The 25,796-nt window shown below is 34.0% G+C and overlaps 1 protein-coding gene across 1 annotated transcript in view; it reads right to left on the bottom strand.

Annotated features, from left to right (window-relative positions):
* ORC5 (origin recognition complex subunit 5) overlaps positions 1–25,796 on the bottom strand; it is a 94,900-nt gene that overhangs the window by 31,413 nt on the left and 37,691 nt on the right. Inside the window, exons 9-12 of the mRNA XM_012456404.2 lie at positions 17,829–17,881; positions 16,140–16,252; positions 14,537–14,584; positions 10,623–10,733 (exon numbers count right to left, since the gene is read on the bottom strand). Coding sequence (XP_012311827.2) covers positions 10,623–10,733; positions 14,537–14,584; positions 16,140–16,252; positions 17,829–17,881 — 325 coding nt within the window. The remainder of the gene's footprint in view (positions 1–10,622; positions 10,734–14,536; positions 14,585–16,139; positions 16,253–17,828; positions 17,882–25,796) is intronic.

The raw sequence follows: 25,796 nt of genomic DNA, 5'->3' as shown, positions 1-25,796 counted from the left end.
ACTCCAGCCTGGGTGACAGAGTGAGACTCCATCTCAAAACAGCAACAACAAAGTAAATTATTTTAAGGTTTAGGGAAAGCATGATTTCTTAAATTCTGAAATTATTAGACAATATTAAAAATGGTATCCCAATGCAAAGTTTCTTACACATTTGTGGTTTAAAGATCATTTAGAGAAACATTCACAACTACAACTCATAAAATATACAGTGGTTGAATATACTAAAGGTGAGGATAAATATACTCTATCATCAGTAATGTTCAGATTGTAAGGATTATATAATGCTTTCCACAGCTGCTTTTCTTGTCTGTTTTGTCAAGCTCAAAGTCAAACGAATAAAACTTAAATGAATAAAAAAGTTCCCTAAGGAGTGGGTTCTCTTTTTCAAAGTCAGAATTTAGATTTCATGTTAGAAAATACAGAAAAAGTTTTGTTTTTGTTTTTCAAAACCTGTATTAAAAGTCAGTGGTTTTACTACGAAGTTTTAAGTCATATGTTTTCCAGTGATGTTTTTCCTCAAAATAAAAATTCTGTTTTTGTCCTCCTCAGTTTAAACAAATCCCCTCAAAATCTGAAGCATCCTGTTATCAAAGAGAATAGTACTTCCCTAGCTTTCCTACACTAGTAGCATTTTGATACTGCTTAACGGATTTTACTTTACCTTAGCTTAAAATAATCAATCTATTTGACTCAAAAGCCAAAGTATATATTCCTTTTCCTTTGACTAGGTCCTACATTATGACTGAGGCATTCACAAAGAAAAATAAAAAATGAAAATCTCTTTATGTGTACAATATTTGTAGACTTACATCTTAAATGGGGTTATACGATATTTGTTTAATCTTTGCTCTGTGTACTATTATGTCCTTTGTTCTCATCCGTGTAGGGGATGAGCTGATTATTTATGTCGTAACAATAGGAGTTCATGTACCACAGTGAGGATTTTTTCCCTTAATCTGAGAGGCAGCCACTAACAAGCTTCAGCGGGAAATGCTTGATGTAAAAACAGTGTGAACCTGTTCCTGGGCTAATAAACTGTTCTTCCTGCCAACGAAAGAAAATCAATTTACAACTGTAATTAATTTTTAACATGCTCACTATTTTTATACATTCACAGGTTGGTATATGTCCATTGACTTATGAAATATCCTATCCTGTTTGTCCTGGAGGAGCTTTACAGTCTGAAACATATTAAATTATTTAAATAAACAAACTTAACATGTGAAATGTCAGTATATGAGTGCCACACAACCCAACAAGCACCACATTTGATTTGAATTCAGGAGACGTGATGGTTCATGGCATATATCAAGAGAGTTCCACTGACATTTTTACACAAACAAAGCAGAGGTGGTAAAGGCAGCACATGGCAGAAATAGGCAAATATCATCAAAGCAGTTCAACTTGAAATCACCAACATGAATTTTCATTCCCCAAAAAAAGGAGCGTGGTTTGCTAGTCTTCAAATATGTTCAGATAAACAAAAAGTAGCATGTATGTTTACACATAAAGAAACTGAAGATAGAGCCTCTAATCTCTGGAACTTTTTAGCATGCAAATTGACTGCAAATCTTTAGCAACCACAAAGACCATAACTGCATGTTAGGAGAATGGGAGGTCATTCAGTGAATGACCCTCATGTTCACAGATGGCATTGTGCAAGAGATACAAAAATGAACAGACAACATCTACGCCCTCAAACATGAGGGTAGTTGGAGACAAACACATAAAATGGTAATGACATAAAATGAGTGCTATGTTAGTATTATAATATGCATAAACATAATTATCTGATTATAGAGAAGAAAAAGAACTAAAAGAGAGGGAGGCAAAGTGCAGATTCATTGAGAAATGACATTTGGGAGATGGACCATGAAGCGTAAAAAGAGAGCTCAATAGTTGTAAGGGGACAGTACACGCAACAATATAAAAACATTTAAAATTAGTGTGTTTTCAGAGAGGAAACAGCCTATTGTGTATCGTATATATGGTGAATGAAGGAAGTGGTAGAAATTGGGGCCAGATTATGAAGGACCTTTCGATAAATGTTACTTAATGTAGACTTGGTTCTGTAGATAATGTAACTCATCAAAAAAAAGCGTAACCAGAAAAAGACCAAATTTATCTTTTAACATTTATGCTGATGACTGTATGGATAATGAACCAGCAAGTGTCTAGTTACAAGGAGACCAGTTAGAAAGCTGGTGAAACTGTCTAATAAGGAAGCTACCGATTTAAGGTAATGTCAGTGAGGGTGGAAAAAAAAAGGAGTACATTTAAGAGATATTTGTATTTAGGAGGAAAGACAGACTAGACTTAACCAAGTAAATGGAGGGGAGAAAATGATATGGTTCAGAGATAATTTCTCCATTTAGCTAAACTAAAAACTAGAAACTGTGTATTATCTTTGTTTTTCTGCCACCTAACAATATATATACCACATGGTAGGTGCTTAGTAATGGATGAATTAATAAATCATTAGTTTTAAAATCTAGATAAGACTGAAAACCCAGGAAAAGATTTAGGAAATAATTTGGTTTGAGGCATACCAGTGTGTGATGTATATGGATCATCCAGGTACAGTTCAGTTTCAGTTGGCAATAAGGATAGGGAACTAGAGAAAAAGCACTAGAAATACGTATTTCAAAAGCCACCAAAATACACACAGCATTTAAAGCCAAGGGAGTAGATAAGATAGCTCTGGGTAAACCTCTTTCCCTTTCTTGTTGACTATGGAAGCATGATTACTTTTGATTCTAATAATTCAATTATCTACCATCATTCAGAGTAACCAAAGGTGAGGAAGCATTCAGGTACTAAAGGTTACCTGGGCCTAAGAACCCTAATTTTCTACCTAAGAGAAAGGACAAAGACTTCTCTGCAGCACCAGCTACTGCAGTATGTCTATAGATGGCTAGGTATGGCCAATCTCCTTAAAAAAAACTCCAATTCATTGTGTGCTGACAAGGAATCAAGACAATTTCTTACTGGAAACCCCCTTTAAGCACCAACATGTCTTTTAATAATCTTTTATATATTTTGTTTTTTGGGGGATGGGGTCTTGCTCTGACGCCCAGGCTGGAGTGCAGTGGTGCAATCACAGCCCTCTGCAGTCTTGACCTCCCGACTCAAGTGATCTTCCCACCTCAGCCTTCAGAGTGGCTGAGATTACAATTACATACCACCACACCTGGCTAACTTATTTATCGTAGAGACAGGGTCTAACTTGAACTCCTGGGTGCAAACGATCCTCCTACCCCAGTCTCCGAAAGTGCTGGGCTTACAGGCATGAAACATCATGCCAGCCAGAAGTTTTTTAAATATACCACACATTTCCATAATGAAGATTTTTCTAAATCATTTATCTCCTAACCCATTCTTATTAAAACTCCTCTCATTTAAACCAACCTAGTCATTAAGTTCTATCTAATGCACAAATTTGCCTGTATAATCACTATATATTAGTAGTATGGAATCTCTTAAACATGCATTTGGAAGCACATATCCACACAAACTTTTTTGTTTGCTGTCAGGTAAAAATGTGCCAAGTTAAATAAAATTCACTGGGTTCAATATATTTCCCCCAAAAATGTGAATAAAGGATATACATTTAGTAAACTTATTGGAAGCGACACTAACCTTTGAGAAAGATAGTTATAAAATATTGCCCACAAAAATAAAGTATCAATGTGTTATTTTATACAAAAGTAGAAAGCATAATTTATGCAATTTTTAAAATCCTTTAGGCAGTTTTTTACGTGTCACCCTTAGGCACTAATTTGATTTTTCTAGAGTTTGGTGAAAATGCCTACTGCTGGACTGATACACTCACAAAGGCAAAGTGGCTACACTAAGAAATTTAACAGCGGATTTAGAGAAGACAAGAAAATAGTAGAGGAAAATAATGTTCTTTTACAAATGAGAACAAGAAAAACAATCTTTTATCCCTGGGCAGTAAAGTAAAATATGCTGTGCTTTTTAGTATCCTGGGTAATAATTAATATTGTTATTCTTTATGACACATAAAGAATACAGCTAGTAAAAATCATAGGTTAACTTTACTCTTCGCAAACATGAAACATCCCAAAACAGTTTTAAAAAAAAATCTCGTGAAGAAGGCATCTACTACAGAGTGGTCTGACGGCGGAACAGTAATATGTCCACACCGGGGGTAGCAGAAGATTTGAGAATCTCATTTACTGCACCAGTGGAGACTAAGCATCATGGCGGTGATGCTCTTAGCAGCTAGAAAAGAGCCAGCCTCTATCAAACAGCATCCCTGCTGACCTATTCATCAGCGAAGTAGACATTAGGTAAGGTGCCTTTACCAACCTTGGGATGAAATGCCTCACAATCTCAGTTGTTGTTAAGGAAAAAACATAGTAAGATTATTAGGAAATGTTAGCATTCAAGCTATTTTCTGTGATTTACATAATTTACCTTAATAGCATCAAGTATTACAGTTGAATATTAAAGAAACATTGGAATGCTGGTACAGGACAAGCGAAATGCAAGAAATTGCAAAGGAAGAGCTCTTCACATTTCTAATACTTTAGTATCCATGGAATTTCAAGGAAAACTGTCCCTTTTAGGCACCAAGTTTAATGTCTATAAAGATAATGCCGACACTCAAATCAATGTATATGAATATCTTACAGCTAGATTTTAGGATGTTACTCTTTATGTTTACAAGATTCAAATTCTTGTCTACTAGATTTCTAGTGTTATGTCACTAGCGTTTAACAAATATAGCTACTTTTTGTAGAAATATAAATAGAACAACCATAATACTATGTAATATGCAAATTAATTTTTAAGGTAAAGAGGTTTTATAATCATAAAGTCTTCATAAAATTAGTTTATTTAAAGTGCTTTTGGTTAAAAAAATTTATAAAAGCAGTTTGAAATACTGTATATTACAAAAGGAAATAATGAGTATACTTTTCCATTATGAAGTATTTCAAATATAGCCATGTAACTTTTTAAGAAAAGTCACTCTGGCTGCATATATTAGGCCATATACAATATACTGATTACTTGTCCATAACTTAAGTTCAAAGTCTTGAGATTGTCTGACACCAATGTCATAACTAAATTTAACTGGGCATTAACAAAATTTAGTTATAAATATCAAACAATCATTGCTTCAAACACTTAAGTTCAAGGCATGTTGGAAGAAAATATTCAACAAACAGCTTTGTTATGACTCAGTAGAAGACACTTAAATAAGTTTATCAAATATTAAGAACTACGTAAGTAAAAACTCTTATTTATTCACTTTAATTATTAGTATTCACTTTAAGTATTTAAGTATTAGTTTCTTCAGCATATGTATATCCTCACAGTAAATACACACATACACTATTAACTCTAGAAGTATAAACTAGAATCTGGTAGCTGCACCAGTACAAATGAAGAGCTGTGGAAGCCACAGATATATCTTCATTTCTGTATTCTCTTTATCCAAAACAATGCCTGAAACATAGTGGACACTTAGTCAACATTTGTTAAATGAAATTTTAAACAGAGAAAGAAAAATTTAATTCCAACCATGGAAAAAAAAGATAAATACTGATTTTGAATTTGAAGTGTGAATTAGATTAAAATATTTTTATTTTTAAACATTTTAGAATTAAATAAAAATTAACAAAGTCCCCTCTTTAAAAAAACTAACAACTGTACACATTTACTACATATCTTCCTGTATTTGACTAAATATGCCAAAATTTGTTTTTGGTGTAATAAAATGTTAGCTACCTTAACAAGTATAATATAGCAAAAACATCTTTTTACGGCTATGGTGAATTACAGATCAAGTATCTGCTAAAAAAAATTTCACAAATAAAACAACTAAATTATCATTCTTCTTTCTGATCAATGATAAATTCATTTGGGAAAAACAATTAGTTTGGATATAGCCTATATATCTTATAAACCAACACCTAAATGAGTAGTAAGTTTGTCTAAATGTTATTAGACTAAATGAAACCTCTACAAAAAACAATTGTTGATTCACGACCAAAAAGTTGAACTCATGTAACAAATAACTCCAAGTATATTCCAACATACAGTATCATGACATGAGTTCATAAGCAGAGAAGGTACAAATGGAAATGCATATTTAAAAATATATATTTGTGTAATAAACTATGCTCCAAAATGTTTGTATATGTTCTTATAAATGAAAATAAATTTGCAAAAACACTCTAAATTTTTCATTATGTACAACTAAGTATAAAACCACTCAGAAATTAGGTATTAATCATGGAAAAATCCAATTTGTCAATATGGTACACAGAGCCATTATTTTTAAAAAACTATCTCCTTTTCTTATCTTTCAGCTATTTCTTGGTACTCATTCAGAATATATTATTTTTATAATACAGTAATAAAACCTTTTAAATGGCAGAATTAAACTACTTTCAAAAATTATTTTCCAAAATGCAAACTGATCAAAGAAGATCAATGATAATTAAAACATATTCCTTTTAAAAGTCACTTTAGAAACCTATACCAATGATTTTAGGAATAAACTCTCCAGCAATTTTATTCTCTGGGAAAAAAATAAAGCAATACGGTTTAAGATGTTAAAATAAGTGATATATCTCACAATCTTAAAGAACTGTACTCCCATTGCTCTGACCTAACTATAAGACTATTTGGGTGAGGGAGGTAAGAATGAGTAAGAGAAGATATAGAAGTATAAAAAAATGAAAGAGAAATTCAAAAATTCCCAAATTACCACTTTTCTTTAAGAAATAAAAAAAGATACAATTAAAAAGCATAACCTGGCTTTAATATACCTCTGGAAAAAAGACAACGGTATTTCTTTAAAAGATGATAAATGGTCTTCAAAACCATATCTGATCAAATTAAACATTTAGAAATAATACCTATAAACTTTACCCATTTACTGCATGTATTCCATTCTAATGATGATAGAAGAAAGGAAAGGAGAAAAGAATGAAATACCAGAATTAATGCTTTGTCACCCAGAAAGTTCAGGCATATATAGAAGGGCTACATTTATCTTATTGGAATAAAAATTTTTTAAATGATCCAAGATAATGACTGCAAAATTGTACTAAAGGTAAAAATCAGGTAAGACTAAAATAATCTAAAAAAAATTTAAAGTCATATTTAAGTTCAATAAATCTGAGCATTGACATAAAATGTTAAATGTGCTACTATTTACTATTCTCTTTACTTATGAGACTAAAGAATTAAGGAGCAGACTTTTATTTAAAATTCAATAGAGAATAAACAAATTCAGAATAATGCCAACTACAATACAATATTGCTGCTACTCCTACCATAAATTTATTGTTCTCAATTGGAATTTTAATAAACTTTAAAGAGTCTTTGAGTTAATATTTTTATAACTTCATTATAGAACAGAATAGATTTAAATAAAATACAATAGAAATAAACTTTTGCTTCAGGAGAATTCTGAATGTCTATATCATACATGATAAATGTATACACAAAAAAAATTAAATAATTATTTAAGCAGTAAATCCAGCTAGAAAAATAGCACATCACTATCATATAAATTCTTAAAACAGGTGAATACAAAAATAATACATGATAATCTCACATAGACACATTACAACCAATGAAAAGCAATTTACTTCCAGGTACAAAATGTAATTCATTGCCAATTTTATTTACATTTTTATAAAAATGTAAATACACACATACATGTTTATAATTACATTTTTCAGCAATTTTATTTCCATTCAAACGAATCAATGTGTTAACAAACTTCTCTGTATGTCAGAGACAGTATTAACAGGTAAAAGGTATGTTTTCCTGGCTCATCTTAAAGCTAGAATGCAAAAACATTGCCATCTAGTGTTCGTACCAAATAAGCACTTCCAAAATGAATGGTATTTCTGTTTTTCACTAATAAAGTGTGTGTTGGTTAAATACAAACTGCCATTCCCATGGTTAACAGTATAATTTTGATAGATGAGTAAAAGGAGAAAGAAGAAAAATAGAAAAGGTCACTGGGAGTGAATGGGAAGAAGAAAATATAAGGCATGTGGGAGAAATACTCTTTGGATATGATTCCTGCCACATTTTGTTCTTAAACACATTACTTGATTTTCTTGGATACTTTACTGACCAAGCAAAAGTAAAGATCAACTCTTTAGAACTAGTTGCATCTATCCCTATATACTCCCCTCCCTTTGTATCCCAAATGAGAACTAAGACCAAATTCCTAAATGACTTGTTATTAAATTAACATAAACAAATTCATTTATAGCAATACTTTAAATATACAAAGTTTACCATTTTGATTACAAAATGTTAATTAGAAGGGATAAAGAATAAAAAGATCAGCAACTACAATTGTCAAGTTTGAAAAAAAAATTACCTTAATTAACCAACAAAGATGCATTTTGGGCCAAGTTGTTCTCTTAACTATGTAATATTACTGGCACTGCTCTAACTACGAAGACTTCTGACATTGCTCATCACAGTCAAAGGCTCAGAGCAGCTAGTAATCTCTAATCAGAAACCTCCCACTGTTTTTAATTGCTATATTTCTTCCCAGAGGATAAAACTGCTGAAGAGTTTATTTCTAAAAAGAGAAAATGCTCTATGCATGTAAGGTACAATATGTAAGGTACCAATAATAAGGTGTGACATGTGGTGGCAGTAGTGCTACTATGACTACTACTACTACAACCACAACTACAATGACTACTATTACTACAATATAACCCCATTAAATTCCAACCAAACCAGTGTGACAGATCACAAGTATGCCCTGCTTTTCATACATTTCTTTGGATCATATTAACCCTTCTTTCTGAATCTCTAACCTAAACTCTATCCTTTGGAAATAAGACATCAGGTGATTTTAACATATTATTTCTCTATTTACCCATTTACACATTTCTATATAATAAACATGTACCACTTATGTAAATTAGAAATATTTAAAGAACAAAAACTCTTACACATTCTCTACAGCCAAGTCTCATTTTTCATCTTCTGTGAATTCTTTCATCCTGCCCAATCTAAAAGTGATCTCTTTCTGCTCTCAACTTCTCAGGAGGACTACCTAGCATTCACTTACAGCCTTAAGAAAGTATTTTTAAGTATATGCTTTAATCCCCTAAAACAAATTATAAGCTCATTGAAAGAAAAAGCATGTACTATCCTTCACAGTGCCCCCCAACACAGGTAATTTTTGGGCACCTGAGAAGGACAATCACATGTGATGCAAACATGTTTCTGCTATGTTAAAAGCATTGTCTAACTCACTTCCTTAGGCTTTAAATCTCAAAGGTTTACTCATTGCATCATATTATAAAAGTTGTTTAATCTCTCTGATGTATTGTAAGACTCAACTGCTTTTGATAAAGACCTGATATTTTAAAGTACCTGCTAATTTAGTTATTGCAACAGTAAACACAAAAAATTCGTATGTTGTATGTAGAAAGGTATTAATAAAAGGCAAAGTGTGATTAAAAACCAGTTTCAGACAAAGCATTTTTAAAAAATATATAGAAAAAATCCCTGTAACACAAATTAAAACTGAATTACTTTTTAAAAGTTATCAGCATTAGGAATCTACCAAGCTATCTATCTAGCTATCTATCTAGCTGTTTAAGTAGCCTAGTAACTGAGTGAACTGTGTTTCTTCAAGAACACAAAATGAATGTAGAGACAATTTTCTATACATGCTGACACTCATAAAAATTATCTACATTCAATGTTGAGAAAATTGAGACTATATTTGTTACTCAAACTCTTCTCTAAATGCAAAATTAAAAGTTGCTAGCATAGATTTGATTACAAAGTCTGACAGCTATTCTGGGGCCAGATTTATTCCATGAATTGATTAAAATGCAAATATTATTTACATATTTCTCAACCTAAAAATGCATACAGAAAACAAAATGCTCACTGCAATATCTGACATGACTTTGCTTTTAAATAAATATTAATTACATCATTTTGCTTTTTCTTCTAACCACTTATACCATGTGCTAAACATTGTTTTTTTGGACCATTTAAGAAATCTACTGTGACTATAGTTTTAATAAATTGTTTTTTCTTAAAATGTCAACTAAAAAACAAACCTTAACTATTTATTTTTTTAAAGTCATATTTTCTACTTTTATGCTTTTGCTGCCACCTAGTGAAATTGTGAGAACTTAATATTCTGGAAAATGGCATTTTTTAATAAAAGCACAACTATTTGCAAAGTACACAGATGAGGAATAAGGACACTTGTAGATTACTCTCTTACAAACAATTTTTTAAAATTTTGTTTTCATTAAATTATAATTCATCAACGTAGTTATCAAGCCACTTGTTTAACTGGCAAGATAATTATGCTCATTTAATTTTAAAAATTCCTTTACCAAAAAAAGAGCCAAATTAAATTATTTTGCCATGAGGTTATACTTGTAAATATAAGCAAATTTAGTTATACTGCCAAAGATTCTATATACGTAATTTTCAATTACCAGAAAAATGGGTTATTATATAGTTAAAGCAGCAACATATGCTGAACAAAACTGTGAACACATGGAATTCTATCAACTCTACTATCTGAAGAATCTCACAAAGATGACATAGATAATAACCTATATTAAGCTTACCTGGGAAAAAATATTTGCTGTTGGAGCAACTCTGCTGTCCACGATACTATATAATATTGCTAATAATCTGTCTAGTGGAAATGGTTTTGGCCCAAGGAGATGATTGCTCGTCTGTAGTAAACAAAAACCAAAAATAAGAATTTTCTTCTTATACCAGAGCACTCACTTTCTGTACTACAAAACTGCCAATAACAATGTATTTATGTATTACACAGTTCCCCTAAAAATGCTAATAAATGTAACCTGCAGTCTCTAAGTTAGAAGTACACCTGATATGATCATGATTTATCTTTTCATTACAATTGTTTTGTTTAGAGACAGGGTCCGCTCTGTCACCCAGGCTGGAATGCAGTGGCAGTGCAATCATGGCTCACTACAGCCTTGAATTCCTGGGCTGAAACCATTCTCCCACCTCACACTCCCCTCTTGAGTATCTAGCACTCCAGGCACACACCACAATGCTTGTCTATTTTTACAAATTATTTTGTAGACACAGGGTCCCATTATTTTGTCCAGACTGGTCTTAAATGCCTGGCCTCATGCAATCCTCCCCACCTTGGTCTCCCAAAGTGCTAGAATTACAGGCATGAGCCACCATACCCAGCCATGATTTATCTTTTAACACGTTCCTCAAGATTTCTGACTTAGTATCAACAAATATTAATTAAAGAACTCACAGTCACCTTAGTCCAGTCCTAAATATGCCTCCTATTTTGCTGTTATAACCAGGTGTTAAGTGATTTGCCAAATCCAAGATAATAACCAAACCAGGTTCCTAAATCCTAGACTAGAGTTTACTACTTATTTCTCACAATTCCTCTTTGTACCTCTGCAAGGAAAATTTATTTGTTCAACCTTAGTAGATCTAAAAAGATCAATTACAGTAAGTTGTAGCTTAACTTAGAAAACTAATAAAATATTTTAGAAAGTAAATAAGCTATCAGCCTAAAACAATGTACAATTTTAAAAAAGTTTTCAAGATTGTAAAAAGTTCATACTTCTATACAAACTCATATGGTATAACTCATGTCATCAGAAATGAGATATAGTGCGCAAGTTCCAGTTTGTTAGCAGATAATTTTAACAGCAAATATTTATTTATTATTTTATTTATTTATTTATTTTGAGACAGAGCCTCACTCTGTCACCCAGGCTGGAGTATAGTGGTGTGATCTTGGCTCAGTGCAAACTCCACCTCACAGATTCAAGTAATTCTCATGCCTCAGCCACCCAAGAGCTGGGATTGCAGGCATGCACTACTATGCCTCACTAATTTTTGTATTTTTAGTAGAGATGAGGTTTTGCCATGTATAACAGGCTGGTCTTGAACTCCTAACCTGAAGTGATCTGCCTGCCTCGGCCTCCCAAAGTGCTAGGATTACAGGCATAAGCCACTGCACCCAGCCACAAATACGTACTTTATATTAGCAATGGCAAATGAAACTGGAAACTATATTTACGTGCATGGGAATAACCATTTATTTATTTAAAAGAAGAATGACTGTAAAGAAGAACACCTACTCAGAATTATACCATGAAGTTTTTAACCTCAGCTATTTATTTCTAAAAGATAGTTAGAAATCATTTTCCAGGTCTTAAATTTTGTATGCTTTTGTCATTAAATACTTCAAATACATAAGAGTACAGAAGTGAATATAATGAATACCAATGCACTCACCAATTTTATGTAATATACTGTGCAATACATGCAGAGAAACAAAACATTAGGTCACATTACAAATAAGCTGAAGCTTCCTTGAACCCTCTCCCACCCTATTCTCCCTTTCCTTCTCTAGAAAAATTCCACTATCTAGAATTTGATGTACTCTTGTGAAAGTTTTATACTACCACATATGTATACATGAACAATACACAGCAATGTTTGCATGGTTTAAAATTTTATATAAATTATATCATTTTGAACATACCTCTCTACCAATTGCTTTTTGAGATTTATCCATATAGATACATGTAGCTCTAGTCCATTTTTAAATTACCTTACAGAATTCCATTCTATAACTACTTTAAAAAATTCATTACTATTACAAATAATCCTGTGACTGACAATCTTGTACATTTCTCCTTGTGCACATGTGTCAGTTTCTCTAAGTAGGATTGTTGCATTAAAGTACAAAGGCAGGGTCAGTGCTATGTGTTTGCCAACACTGATTCTTCCCTGATACACAGGAAGACTACATTTCTCAGTCTCTCCTGCATTAGACAGAGGTCATGTAACTGGGGTCTGGCTGTCCAGTGGAATATGAATAGAAGTGATGTAAGCTACTTCCAAGCCTGGTCTTTCATCTTCTTTCCCTTTAGTGGCAACTTCAGAGGCCACCATGTTTCACTTCCTATCACTATAAGATGAAAGAGGGCCATTCAATTCATATTCAGTATGTTGTAAGCAACATAAATATTTTTTTTGTATGTAAAGCCAACATGGGTTTGGGGGTTTGCTTCTTACTACAAGCATAACGAGTCTACCCTGACTAATACTAACATTAACTTCACATATTAACTTCAGTAGATATTGTCAACTTGCAGAATAGGCAGACTCTCACTCTTCTACATTATCACCAGCACTTGAAATCATAGACTTTTTTTGTTTTGTCAAGCCAAGAGTATGAAACATCTTGCTGTTGTTTTAACTTGCATTTCTCTCATTAGTGAATAAAGCTGATAATCATGTCATGATTATTAGACATTCAGGTTTCTTAATGTATCATTTATCCATTTTGCTACCAAATTTTTGTTTTTTTCATATTGGTTTGTAATGAGTCTTTAAAAATTCTAGACATTAGGCTGGGCATGGTAGCTTATGCCTGTAACCCCAGCACTTTGGTAGCTTGGTGAGAGGGGTGGATGATTTGAGGCCAGCCTTGAACCCCTGGGCTTAGATGAGTCCTTGGTGAAACCCTGTCTCTACAAAAAATACAAAAATTAGCCAGGCATGGTGGCGTGTGCCTGTAGTCCCAGCTACTCCGGAGGCTGAAGTATGAGGATCGCTTAAGCCCAGGAGGTGGAGGCTGCAGTAAGCCGTGATCAGGCCACTGCACTGCAGCATGGGCGAAAGGCGAAAAAGTGAGACCCTGCCTCAAAAGTAGATAATAAAAATTCTAGACATTAACTGTCTGTTGTAGGAGTTCAAGAAAAGTGGTAAACATCATTGTAGGCTCTGCAGTCAGGCAGTCCTGGAATTGAGGAAAACTGCCTCTAAGAATGAGAAAAACAAAACTCATTTTCTATAGTGCACTCTATAGTTCAAAATTCTCCATCTTCTTACAAGAGAAGCCACAGTGGTTTGGACATACAAGGTAGAAGAAGTGATGTGAAACAGCCTAAATGCTCCTTTCACCAATTTCAACCTTACCTGACCCCACCTTCAAAACACTTAGTGTTTTTAATCCCTAAGCTTTTTCCAGGTTCCTAAGGCCAAATCAGCTAAGTTTGAGGCTTAGATTTCAGCTTTTTCTCTAATCTGCTTAGTCACCTCAATATCTCCCTACCATGCAATTACAAATTTTGGGGGTCTCTCATCTGATTAGTAGTTATGAGTTTACTTTTTTTATTTCTTCAACGTTATAGTTGTGGGTGATTCAAAGGGGAAAGAAAAGAGAAAAATGCCTGTATTCAACTGGCTGTATTTAACTAAATAATCCAGAGTAAACTTCTTCATCTACTAAGTCACTAAAAAAACTTAGCCTAATCAGTTTTAATTTCCAGCACCAGCTCACTTAAATGTACCTTCAATCACTATAGTCAACATAACAAAACTCTATTACATTATAACAGTACCTTATCAATATAGATAAGTTCCTATATTTAAATGACAAATGTAATTATAGACTTATCTATTCCCTATATTATCTTCATTTCTTAAGTTTCTGCCGTTAGAGAAATTAAAATGTAAATACCTTTTCGTGTTTTTTTAGAAAGTTGGTTTTCTTGATTTTTCCATGATGCTACAATTAAGAAAAATAAATTTTAAGTTGAAAAGACAGTATTCCACAAACCAGAAAACATTATTTATTTAAAATATGGCACACATAATACTAATCTATATATCTTAAGTTTTTAAATTGTTATTCTCCTTATCACCTTATATACATATTTAACTTGATATTTTAGGCCAATTTCATCTAGACTTGGATTGGATATAAGATTGCTTTTGCATGTAAAATAAGAATTTCTAAAATAAAATAGTGACATTTCCTAAAAGAACTTATTATATTGATTTAGTACAGCATATATATTGCTATAAAAATGAAATTTCCAAACAGATATGGATTTTTATTCATCCCATAAACAAGTCTAGCAATTCACATAATAAATGCTGACGGAGAGAATTTTAGCTAGGCACAATTCACATAATAAACGCTGACGGAGGGTATTTTAGTTAGGCACAATTCAAATAATAAACACTGACGGAGAGCATTTTAGTTAGGCACTCAGGATTCAATAGTGGGAGAAAACAATAAATGTGTTCCCTGCCCTCCAGAAACTAAAGAGGGCCGGGTGCAGTGGCGTGCACCTGTAATTCTAGCACTTTGGGAGGCTGGGGTGGGAGGATCACTTAAGGCCGGGAATTCAGGACCAGCTTGACCAACATGGCAAAATCCTGCCTCTACTAAAAATACAAAAATTAGCTGGGCGTGGTGGCGCACACCTGTAATCCTAGCTACTTGGGAAGCTGAGGAATGAGAATCACTTGAGCCAGGAGGCGGAGGTTGTAGTGAGCTGGGATCACGCCACTGCACTTCAGCCTGGGTGACAGAGTGAGACTCTGTCTCAAAAAAACAAAGTCCTAAAGAGTAGCACAAGACATGAGAATAAATACATACACACATACATACAAATTGTTGCAAGTCCAAAGAAGAAAGTAAACATCATGTGAAATAGGAAGGAAACAATAAAGAGGTCATTTAAGATAGGCTGTACAGAGAGAACTGCTTTGAGAAGGCAACATTTAAACTGAAGCCTGAAGAATGAGGAGTAGAGAAGGAGCTTTCCAGAAAGACAGAACATACAGACAAAGACCTTAAGGGAGGAAAGAGATCAGAATGTTTTGAGGAAGGACAATGGCTAATGTGATGGGAACACAGTGGGTGAAGAAGAAGAAAAAAACAACTCTAAACTGGGATTTCTCCAACTAATGTATATACAGGAAAGGCTTCTTCAGTGTTCTGGATAATAATTCACTATAGTAAGAGTTTTAGAACAACAAGAGTTGCCAGCCTTAAAATTATTTCCATCCTCCATAGTTTTAACAAAACTTTACATATTTTTAAAATCTAGAATTATTGCCTAAGATATACCCAATTTCTTCTTTTCTATGAAACTGACTACCTTCTCTCAAATTTCAGAAATTTCTTTAAAGCCTTAAAAGAATGAGTCCTAAATACATATTTGGCAATCTTATTCTAATCTCTTCCCCTTAGAAATTTACAAGTGTTAAGAAATTTCAAAATATTCCTGGGTTCTCAAAAAATAAAGCAAAAAGAAGTATGTTACTATTACCTTAAGAAAGAACCTCTTGTCAGTTCTTGCTGGATTGTATGAAGCAAGGTATGCAGCAATTAGAATAAACTTAGAGTAATATGGAAGTTCCACATGAGTATGCGCTGAGAGACCTATATAACAAAACACTTTGATGAAGTATTTATTAGGGTACCATTGGGTTTTAAGTATCTCTTCTCACTTAACTTTTGATTTTCATATGGTATTCTCTCGTCAAAATGACTTACTTCCTTACCTTAAAAAGTACCATGATAATGATGGCCATTGTGATGATGAACATTAATGACAGGCTTTACTCAATCTATTATTTTTGTTTGGCTCCTCTCATTTTGAAGTCTAAATCCTAGCGTTCTTCCCCTCAAGGCCATGCTCTCCATTAAACCTTCCCTGATGTTCCCCTAACATACCAAAATAAAAAAACTTATTTCTACTATGAATTCCTACTCTGAGTATTCCCACATAACATGATGCCTTATATTAACAGTTAACTGTACAAACTGAGTATACTTTGTCTGAAATGCTTGGGACCAGAAGTGTTTTGGATTTTTTCAGATTTTAGAATACTTGTATATACCAGTTGAATATCCCTAAATTCTGAAAAATCAAAGAAAACAAGCATTTCCTTTGAGCTCATGTCAGCACTCAGAAAGTTTTGGAGCATTTTCTATTTGGAAGTCTTAGATTCAAAATGCTTAGCCCTGTACATAAATCATATCCCTTAGTAAACAATACTAAGCTGAAGGAGCTATATCTAACATTTTTCTGTATCTCTACACTGCCTTGCACATAGGAAATAACTGCTGAATGGATAAATCAGGCAAGTAGCACTAATTCTTAAGGAAAGGGAAGGAATCTGATATTTACTGAAAATCTACTATGTGTCAGATACTGTGTTAGGTGCTTTGCTTAAGCATCACTTTGAATCACTGCAGTTAACAACACTAAATATTCTTCCCATTTTACAAATGAAAAACTGAGCTGGGTTCAAGGTCAAACAGAGAGAAAGTAGTGCAAACCAATTATTACAGATTTTTTTCTACTCTGGCATCTATCTCTTTTCCTAAAAACACACAACTAGAAGTCACTTGTAAAGCATCTGGAGTATTTAAACATAAAAAAACACAAAAGAGCATTTTAACACCACTATTGCATACATTTTCTTTAACCATTAGCCACTGACCTTTTTTTAAAAAATAACATTTTCGATATTTGCTTATTTTTAAAGTAAAATTAGTTCTATTAATATTTGGCATAAATCCAAAGAAGCAGTTTTCTTAGAGAAAAAAAAGCACAAAGCTTTCAAAACATAATCACCAAAGTGCATACCCTAAACTGATTAATATAAAATTACACTTTATTCCATAAAACTCATGAAATATAAACAATGAGATAAAACTGTCATATCATTAGATTGCTTTAACAAAAGCATTTAAAGAAATAGAAATTGCTTGATTTTCATGACTTAATCCAATATTTAGAAAATAAAAAACTGGTATCTCAACTTTATTTCCTCCCATTAGAGCTTCAGTTAAAGAAAAATCATTAATCAAAATATCATTATAGCTTAAAAAGTAAATTCTCTTTTATAATACTATTTCCTGACAGAATGCTCCTTAGTATTAACTTTAGTATCTTGATAATTAGTCAAAGAAGCATCTCTGGTAACTGACTCAATACTTCCTTTGATACCTTTCAGTTGCCCCAGATCTGTGTCATCTTTCTGTAGCTTTTCCCACTGGGAACTGAAAGCAAAGAGAAAAGCAAAAATGAATTAAAAATATAAAATCAATATGCTGTATTTAAAAGAGAGCCCTAGAAAAACTAAATTTTTAAATTTATTAACAAAACAGAAAAGAAAAATATGTACATGCAATATACGTGTTTGTACCTGTACAAAATAATTCAATGTATATATTAGAATGACATAAATTTACAAAGCAATAGCCAGATGTTAACTATTTAAAAATCGCTCTTACTATGATCACTGTTGTAGCTATCAAAAAACATCAACCAGGCCGGGTGTGGTGGCTCATGCCTGTAATCTCAGCACTTTGGGAGGCCAATGAGGGAGAATCACATGAGGCCAGAAGTTTGAGTCCAGCCTAGGCAACATAGTGAAACCCTATCTCTACTAAAAATACAAAAATTAGCTGGGCATGGTGGCACATGCCTGTATTCCCAGCTACTTGGGTGGCTGAGGCATGAGAATCACTTGAACCTGGGAAGTGAATGCTACAGTGAGCTGAGACTGTGCCACTGCACTCCAGCCTGGGTGACAGAGTGAGCCTCTGTCCAATCAATCAATCAATCAATCCGCCAACATTCAGTAAAACTCCCAATGTTCTAGTTAGCATATTAGATACAATTGTCATATACTATTTCTAAATTCTATAGCAATTTCTCAGAGTAGGTCTCATACCAGAAAACTGAGGCCCAAAGGTTAAGTTACCAAAGAACACTCAGCCAGTCAATTAGTGGAGCTATGAGTCAATTCCTTGTAGGATGCTTGCAAAGTTCATGGTATTTTAACAGCCCCATCCTGGCCTTACTTGCAATTAAAACTATTAAACAACCAAAACACTATTAAGAATATGAAGTGATTATGATATGACAAATTGAATTTATAAAGCAACACACTATAGTATAATGAAAAATCAATGACCTGGGACAGTTGTAGCTGCATGACTTCGAAAAAATGAGTAGCTTTCTCACAAAAAAAAAAAAAGGGCAGTTCGATGCAAAGGCCCTCTCCAACTCTTAAAACCCTTAAAAATAATGAGCTAATATACAGGGCTAATTTAAAAATAATCCTGGATTAGAACAATTAAATATTCAAAATCTTCATGAAGAACACAGTGGAAGAGATAAGGATGACTGTGGGTCTTCTTTGAGTATACTTTTTAAAAAATAGTTTTAGCTTTTGAAGTATTCTTTGATACCCATCTCTCACCTGTATAGCAATCAACAAGTTTATTTTATTCTCTTTTCCTTCTTTTCCCATTTTTTAAGTTGTAATATTCCTACCTTGTCAGAATACATAATATTTACATACTATTCTTCTACTCTTATTTCCACCTTAATTTTAGTTTTGAGCTAAACTTAATTACATTCAATGTTCATCATCAATCCTTTTGTTAGTTTCTCCAGTCATCTCTTTTTTACATCAAGGTTGTCCTAAGAAATGCCTTATAAAGATTGTCCTCTGAGTTCTTCCATGTTTAATATTGCTTCTCTCTAGCCTTGATAGTTGAATGACAGGTTGACTGAACATAAAATTATTTGGCTTACACCTCCTTTCTCCTTGAGTTTCTTGAAACTGTCAATCCATTTGTGGTCTTGTTTTTTTACTAATTCACTGTCCTTTTTAAGTGACTTATATTTTTTGCCTGAAAGTTCAGAGATTTTTTTTCTGTTATTTTTAAAGTCTAAATGCTTTCCAGGAAGTCTCTGTATTCAGCTTATGCTGAATAATGGCCCTGCCTCCAAAGATATCAAAGTCCAAATCCCTAGAATCTGGGAATACATTCTTACAGGGTAAAAGGGACTTAGCAGATGTGACAGTCAAGGATCTTCAGATAGACATTACACTGCATTATCCAGATAGACCCAAAATAGTCACAGGATCCTTCTAAGACGAAGACAAGTCAGACAGAAGAGAAAACACTATACTACTAGATTAGAAGATGGAGAACGGAACCATAAGCCAAGGAATGCAGGCAGCCTCTAGAAGTTAGAAAAGGCAAATAAACAGATTCTTCTCAAGAGCCTCTAGAAGGAAAGTCCCATGGACCTGTTTTAGACTTCCGACATACAAAATTGTAAGATGGTAATTATGTGTTGTGTTAAGTCACTAAATTTCTGATAATTTATTACAATACAATATACAAGCACAGTTTCAGAATCGATCATTCTCGATTAATTGGGAAAATGAACTATTTTGATGTGTAAAGCTAGGTCTTCTATTTCTGAAATGTTTTCTTGGATTATAATTTTAGATCTTAATTCTAATCTATTGTTTTCTGTTTTCAGGAACTCCAATTAAATATATGTTAACTCTTCTTTCTCTATCAGATTTGTCACATTTACCAGACAAAGAGGTAAATATGTCATATTTACCTCTTTTTTTAGTTTTGTTCTCCTGGTTATTTTTGGTTCTCTCCTCAATGTCCCTTATTATGTTCTCAGTTGAATCTGCTCTCCCTTTTTCATTTTCATTACTAACTACTATTGCCTGAACTCTGCTCTTGAGTTTGATCAACTTTTATTTCACATCCCCCTGTTCTTTGTCCATTTATTCTGAGTTACTAAATTTCAAACTTAAAGTATTATTTACATACCTGAAAACGCTTTTTAAAAAAATCTAAACCAAGTCAAGCTGTTGTACTGCAGTCTTCCTCTGCTCTGTTTTCAGTGTTAAGGGGGAAATTTTCATTAACTGAACTGTTTTTACTCACATTTTCTGTTTCTTCTTATAATACCTTTACATGGCTTTTCCATGTTGTCTTTTCTTCATTTTGAAATGCCTAATATTTGCCTGAAGCAGTAGCAACAGGTGATTTTATGAATGCAGGACTAAGGTTTTCGGGTGGCACAGATTACTTAATTCTAAAGTGCTCCCTTTTGTAAAAATAATGAAGTCAAGTTTCTTTAATAAATGGTGCCATTCTGAAAAAGTGGGATTGGCTTAACTTCCGATTTTGTCATTTCTGTTGGGGGGACGAAAGGAATCTTTAATTTCTATCCTTTCTTTCCATTCTTTTCCTTCATTACCAACTCTCAAAGGAATATCACACCTTTCTCAATCAACTGTCTCCCCTCAAAACAGTACTTTCCCAAGACTATCATGCTAACTCTGGCCCCACATACTCTTAAAACAAAAAAATACAAAAAGTTAAACAAGTGTGGTGGCACAAACCTATAGTCCCAGCTACTCTGGAGGTTGAGGTGGCAGGATCACCTAGGCCCAGGGAGGTTGAGGCTGCAATGAGCCATGATCTTGCCACTGTACTCCAGCCTGGGCAACAAGAGTGGAACCCCATCTCAAAAAAAAAAAAAAAAAAAAAAAAAAAATGCCACATTGATTCTCCAGTAGCCAGTGCTCTAATCCTTCCAGCCTCGGAACCATTCACTACTTTCTCACTCAGGGTTGAACTCTCTTTCTCGCAACTGATTTCATTTATATTTCACCACTACTAGTCAACCTACCCCTTGCCCCAACAATCTTCTCTTTTCCTTTCAGTCTTTGACTTTTCAGCTCAGCATGAGCTCCACAACTGGCCCTGCTGGTTTCAGTTTTTACTTCACTACTGATACATAAAAATTGAAGTTTGTAGCAATCTCTAACTCATATTAATGCAGCAGGCAAGGGTTACAGGTGGTTCTGTTGGCTGTCCTTATTGATATTATGGAGAGAATTGGATTTAGGTGGCCATAATTATCCTATAGGACTAGAAGTCCCTTCATTATTATGTAAGAATCATTTTAACAAGCAAAAAAAATGTTCCTTCCTACCTTTAGAAGAAAACATCACAAGCTTTTCCATTCTATGACTTCAGAAAACTCTTATCCAATGAGTTTTTATAATTAAAAAGGGAAAAGGAATAATAGTATCTTTGTAGTATTTCTGCTAATTAAGAAACTACTAAATTTTTACCTGAATTACAGGCTATATCAGCTAATTATATTGAAATCAAACAAAATTATTAAAGAAAAATAGTTAGTGATAGAGTAAGGCATTCATGAGAAAAACATTAAAAAAGTGACTAGAAAGAAAAGCAGGTAGTGTTTATGTTTTTCGGTTTCCTATGCTGATTTGGAATCTGGACTTAATCTAATATCTATAAGACATTTTATTATTCACAATCATTTTCAGATATATTATTTAAATCTTCTAAGGATTATTAGAGGAGGAAGCCAAGGCCTAGAGGTTTTAGGACTTGCTAAGATCACACATGGCAGACAATGGCTGAGCTAGAAATCAAAATCATGTTCTTCTCACGCACTAGGTGCCACCATGTCTCTCCTGAGCTGCTTCACTACTATTCTTTATATCATTCAAATATCTAGAATAAATACGAGAAAGCTAGTACTGACTTTCCTATAACTTTCTAGGTTAAAAAAAAAAAAACCTTTGTTTCAAATTGTGTAACAGTGGAGCCACTTGAGCTAAAAACCTCGACAAACAGAGCCCGGGAAGGCCATGAAGAAGAGTTCTCATGAATAATGCTTGATAAAAGAACTATTACAAAAACCCGATAAAAGAACTATCACAAAAAGACCATAACCTTGAACAAAGGCCACCATAACCTTATACAAAAATCCTGTGAGGACGTCTGCCCGGCAACTGCCTGTCCATCTCTGAACTGGTACCACCTTTGTTATTGAACCTTGTAGTCATGAATAATTATCTTAAAACAATTATGTAATTCTCCTCATTCTTCCTTTACAAACCTTTGTCTTTTACTTCCCTGAATATGCAGCATATGCATCTCCACTATAATGCCCATCCTCAAAGAGATACCATTTTCTTTTAGAGTCCCTCTCTGCTATTTAGGTTGACATATTGAAGTGAGACCTGCAGCAAGATCACCTTCAGAAGGAATCAACAGTTCTCAGAACTGGCATATAGCACTTACTTGAGCCCTTTGAACTTTCTGCTTCCACGGCTCACCTTTTCTGCCCTCATGAGCCTCCCACTTTTTGATGGAAGCTCTTGAATTCATTCAGGATCTGATTAAGGCCACTTTAAGAAAGGGTCTTACAATCCTCTTGGGATAACAACAACTTTCTGGTTTTTCTGGCAATCTCTTTCTGGCATAAGGACAAGCATCCTTCTGGTTTGAATACTCTGGTTACTATAAAATTTGTGTTCTATCTGTGAAGTATGTCTTTTCCGGTGAATTCACTTCTGGTTCTACATGCCTAATTTAGTATTTTGTTTAATCTGCATACCTGGGTTTAAAATTTTTGTAAATCTTACCTTGGTTTCATTTTGGTTTGGTAACACATATCCATAAATAATTTAGCTCTTTTCCCTTGCTTATTTCTAAGAATCTACAAAAAGCAAAAATAAACATCCTAGATGGTGGGCACAGGATGGCTGATTAAAAGCCACTACGATGTCACCAACATCTAAAACACTGGTCCAAACACCTAATATTTCCTGATAAGATTCATAGGATTTTCTTTGCTCTTGAGTGATTAAAAAGAAACAAAATGGGATCCTCAAATGCTAAAGGCATGCTAAAACAATCTTCCTTTGGAGATTCCTGCCAGCTATATTATGGACCATACTTGGGCATATTTTTTAATTGATGGGCAAATGGTTACAGAAGGTAGCTAGTCAGGCATAAGCAGGACAGGAGAAGGTTCCCCCTACCCCACCAGGAATGTCAGGCAACCCTAGGGTGATGGGCAGCCTATTGTCGCACTGTCTCTCTAATAATTGGTCACCGCTGGCACCATGCAAAGGCAGTCTCCCAACAGACAGAAACACCTGAAACTGGTGATCAGCAGCTTTCCAATAAGATCTCAGGAGTTGGGTGGGTAAGCTCAGACATGTGCAGTAAGAGGCAAAATAGAGGTGTTTAACTAGTATATGACTTTCCAGGGACATTCCACCGGTAAGGGAAGAACACCTCAAGTGAGCATATGTACAAGGCCAGTAAATGCACTGCACATGCCCATCTCCCAAGGGCTAGCAGGCCACTGCCCACCACAAGGGAAGAATCAGAGAAGGGTCACAAGAATCCAGAAGTATGCCACCATATACAACTCTAAGTCTAAGGTCAATGGGGCACTTATCTTTCAAGTTGCCTGCTTGGCCTTCTTCCAAGTATACCTTCCTTCCTTTTGTTCTTGTTCTAAACCTTTTTAATAAACTTCACTCCTGTTCTACAACTTGCCTCAGTCTCTCCTTGTACCTTATGCTTCCTTGGTAGAATTCTTTCTTCTGGGAAGAAAAGAACTGAGGTTGCTGCAGGCCCAAATGGATTTGCTGCTGGTAACAAAAGGACATCAAGGAAAATTTGGAGCACAATGGCCATTATTTGAAATCTTTAAACTTATTAAAGAACTGCGACCAAGTAAAGAATTAAAATATGTAGAGCATTCTAATTTCTCTACCTCTCTATTTTTTTCCTGCCGACTTTGAATCTAGTCACTTTTTCTGCTGGTATTGAGATAAACTTGCCACTATGGCATTCCAGCCAAGACAGCAAAGGGGAAAAAGTCTTAGAGTGCTTTCAAATTATTGTTACACAAATTATATCAGCTCCATGGCAACTGACAACCTAGACATTTTCTGGAAATGTAAATTTAGGTTTCCCTTACTAACAATTGATTTGAGTGACGGAATAGTTAATTAAAGAATTGATGTTCTAAAAGAAAAGAAGTGGCAAATGTTTATAAGAGGCTCTCAGATCAAAGAGGTCAAAATCTTGAGCTCAGAGCAATAATATAAAATGTCTCTGTCTGGCATAAAAAATGTTTGTCTGCCATGCAAGAACTAGAAAAAGCTAAAACAAACAAACAAAAAACACCCTGCTAAAATGCTTCCCCATCCACACTGACCAGTCAAGCAAACCAGACCAATAAACAAAAGAAAAATGTGTTACTAATTCTAGGATACTTGGAGACGTTTTTCTTATACAATTCAGCTGGTCCTATCTAAAATATAAACACTGGAATGTGTAACCCTCAACTTACTGGAAACTGAAAAAAAGAATAAAAAGAAGTGTTTTAAAAATCAAACTGCTATGGAAACTGCCTTATCCAAAATATTGATACACAGTCTTCATAAGATTGCCTATTGGAACAAATAAAGTTTAGCCATGAGAACAGGTCCCAAATTTTATCAGAAATAGTGTTTGGCTCCAACTATGTTTTTATAAACCAGTGTGTATATGTGTTTGTGTTTATACATATATCCATGTGTTGTGTTATATGTTGTGTCTACATGGTAAAATCTGGCACAGTTGTCCAGAAATCCCTTAGGGAATTCTATTCAGATTGGCTTAAATAAGCAATAATAAAAACCGTTAAAATATACTGTAATTAAACCAAATGACAAGTGACTTAAATGAACCTTTAATAAATAAGCTAGTTATCTGGGAAAGACATAGAAAGGGAAAGCCTGGCTGCATTAATGGGATTCTCTACAGATGCAAATTTCCCCCATCAAAGAAGACTTTACAGGGCCATTTTCAAAATACGTCAAAAAATATTTTGGGGTAAAACACTTTGAATTCCTTTGGTGTCTGCTATCTGATATGTGATTCTATATCAGAGTCGAGTTGGAATTTGGTTTCTTACTGACACAAAGAGTTTTTTGTCATCTTATGATCTATCTGCTTTAATGTTAATGCTGGTCAGTGGTGCCTAAGCTCCAAAAAGGAGGGGCTATGTCTGGCCTCCCTTCCCCTCATGGCCAGGAATAGTTTTTCAGGTTTCTTCGGGGTCCCCTTTGCCCAGAGGAAGTCCATTTAGTTGGTTAGGGAGCTTAGGAATTTTTTGTACAGTAGTTCAATAAATTAATTTTTTAAATATAAAAATAAGTAAGCGAGCTGCTTTTAAACTTGTTGATAAAATAAACAGAAATGTCTTCAGAATTGTCAGCATAGATTTTTGCTGGGATTTATGGGCCAGGTAGTTTTATAT

Source organism: Aotus nancymaae, unplaced genomic scaffold (assembly GCF_030222135.1).
Source record: "Aotus nancymaae isolate 86718 unplaced genomic scaffold, 86718_ANA_hifiasm-v0.15.2.pri h1tg000002l, whole genome shotgun sequence".
Lineage (NCBI taxonomy): Eukaryota > Metazoa > Chordata > Mammalia > Primates > Aotidae > Aotus > Aotus nancymaae.
Note: the sequence above shows the minus strand (reverse complement) of the source record. Positions and strands in the feature narration are given on the sequence as shown.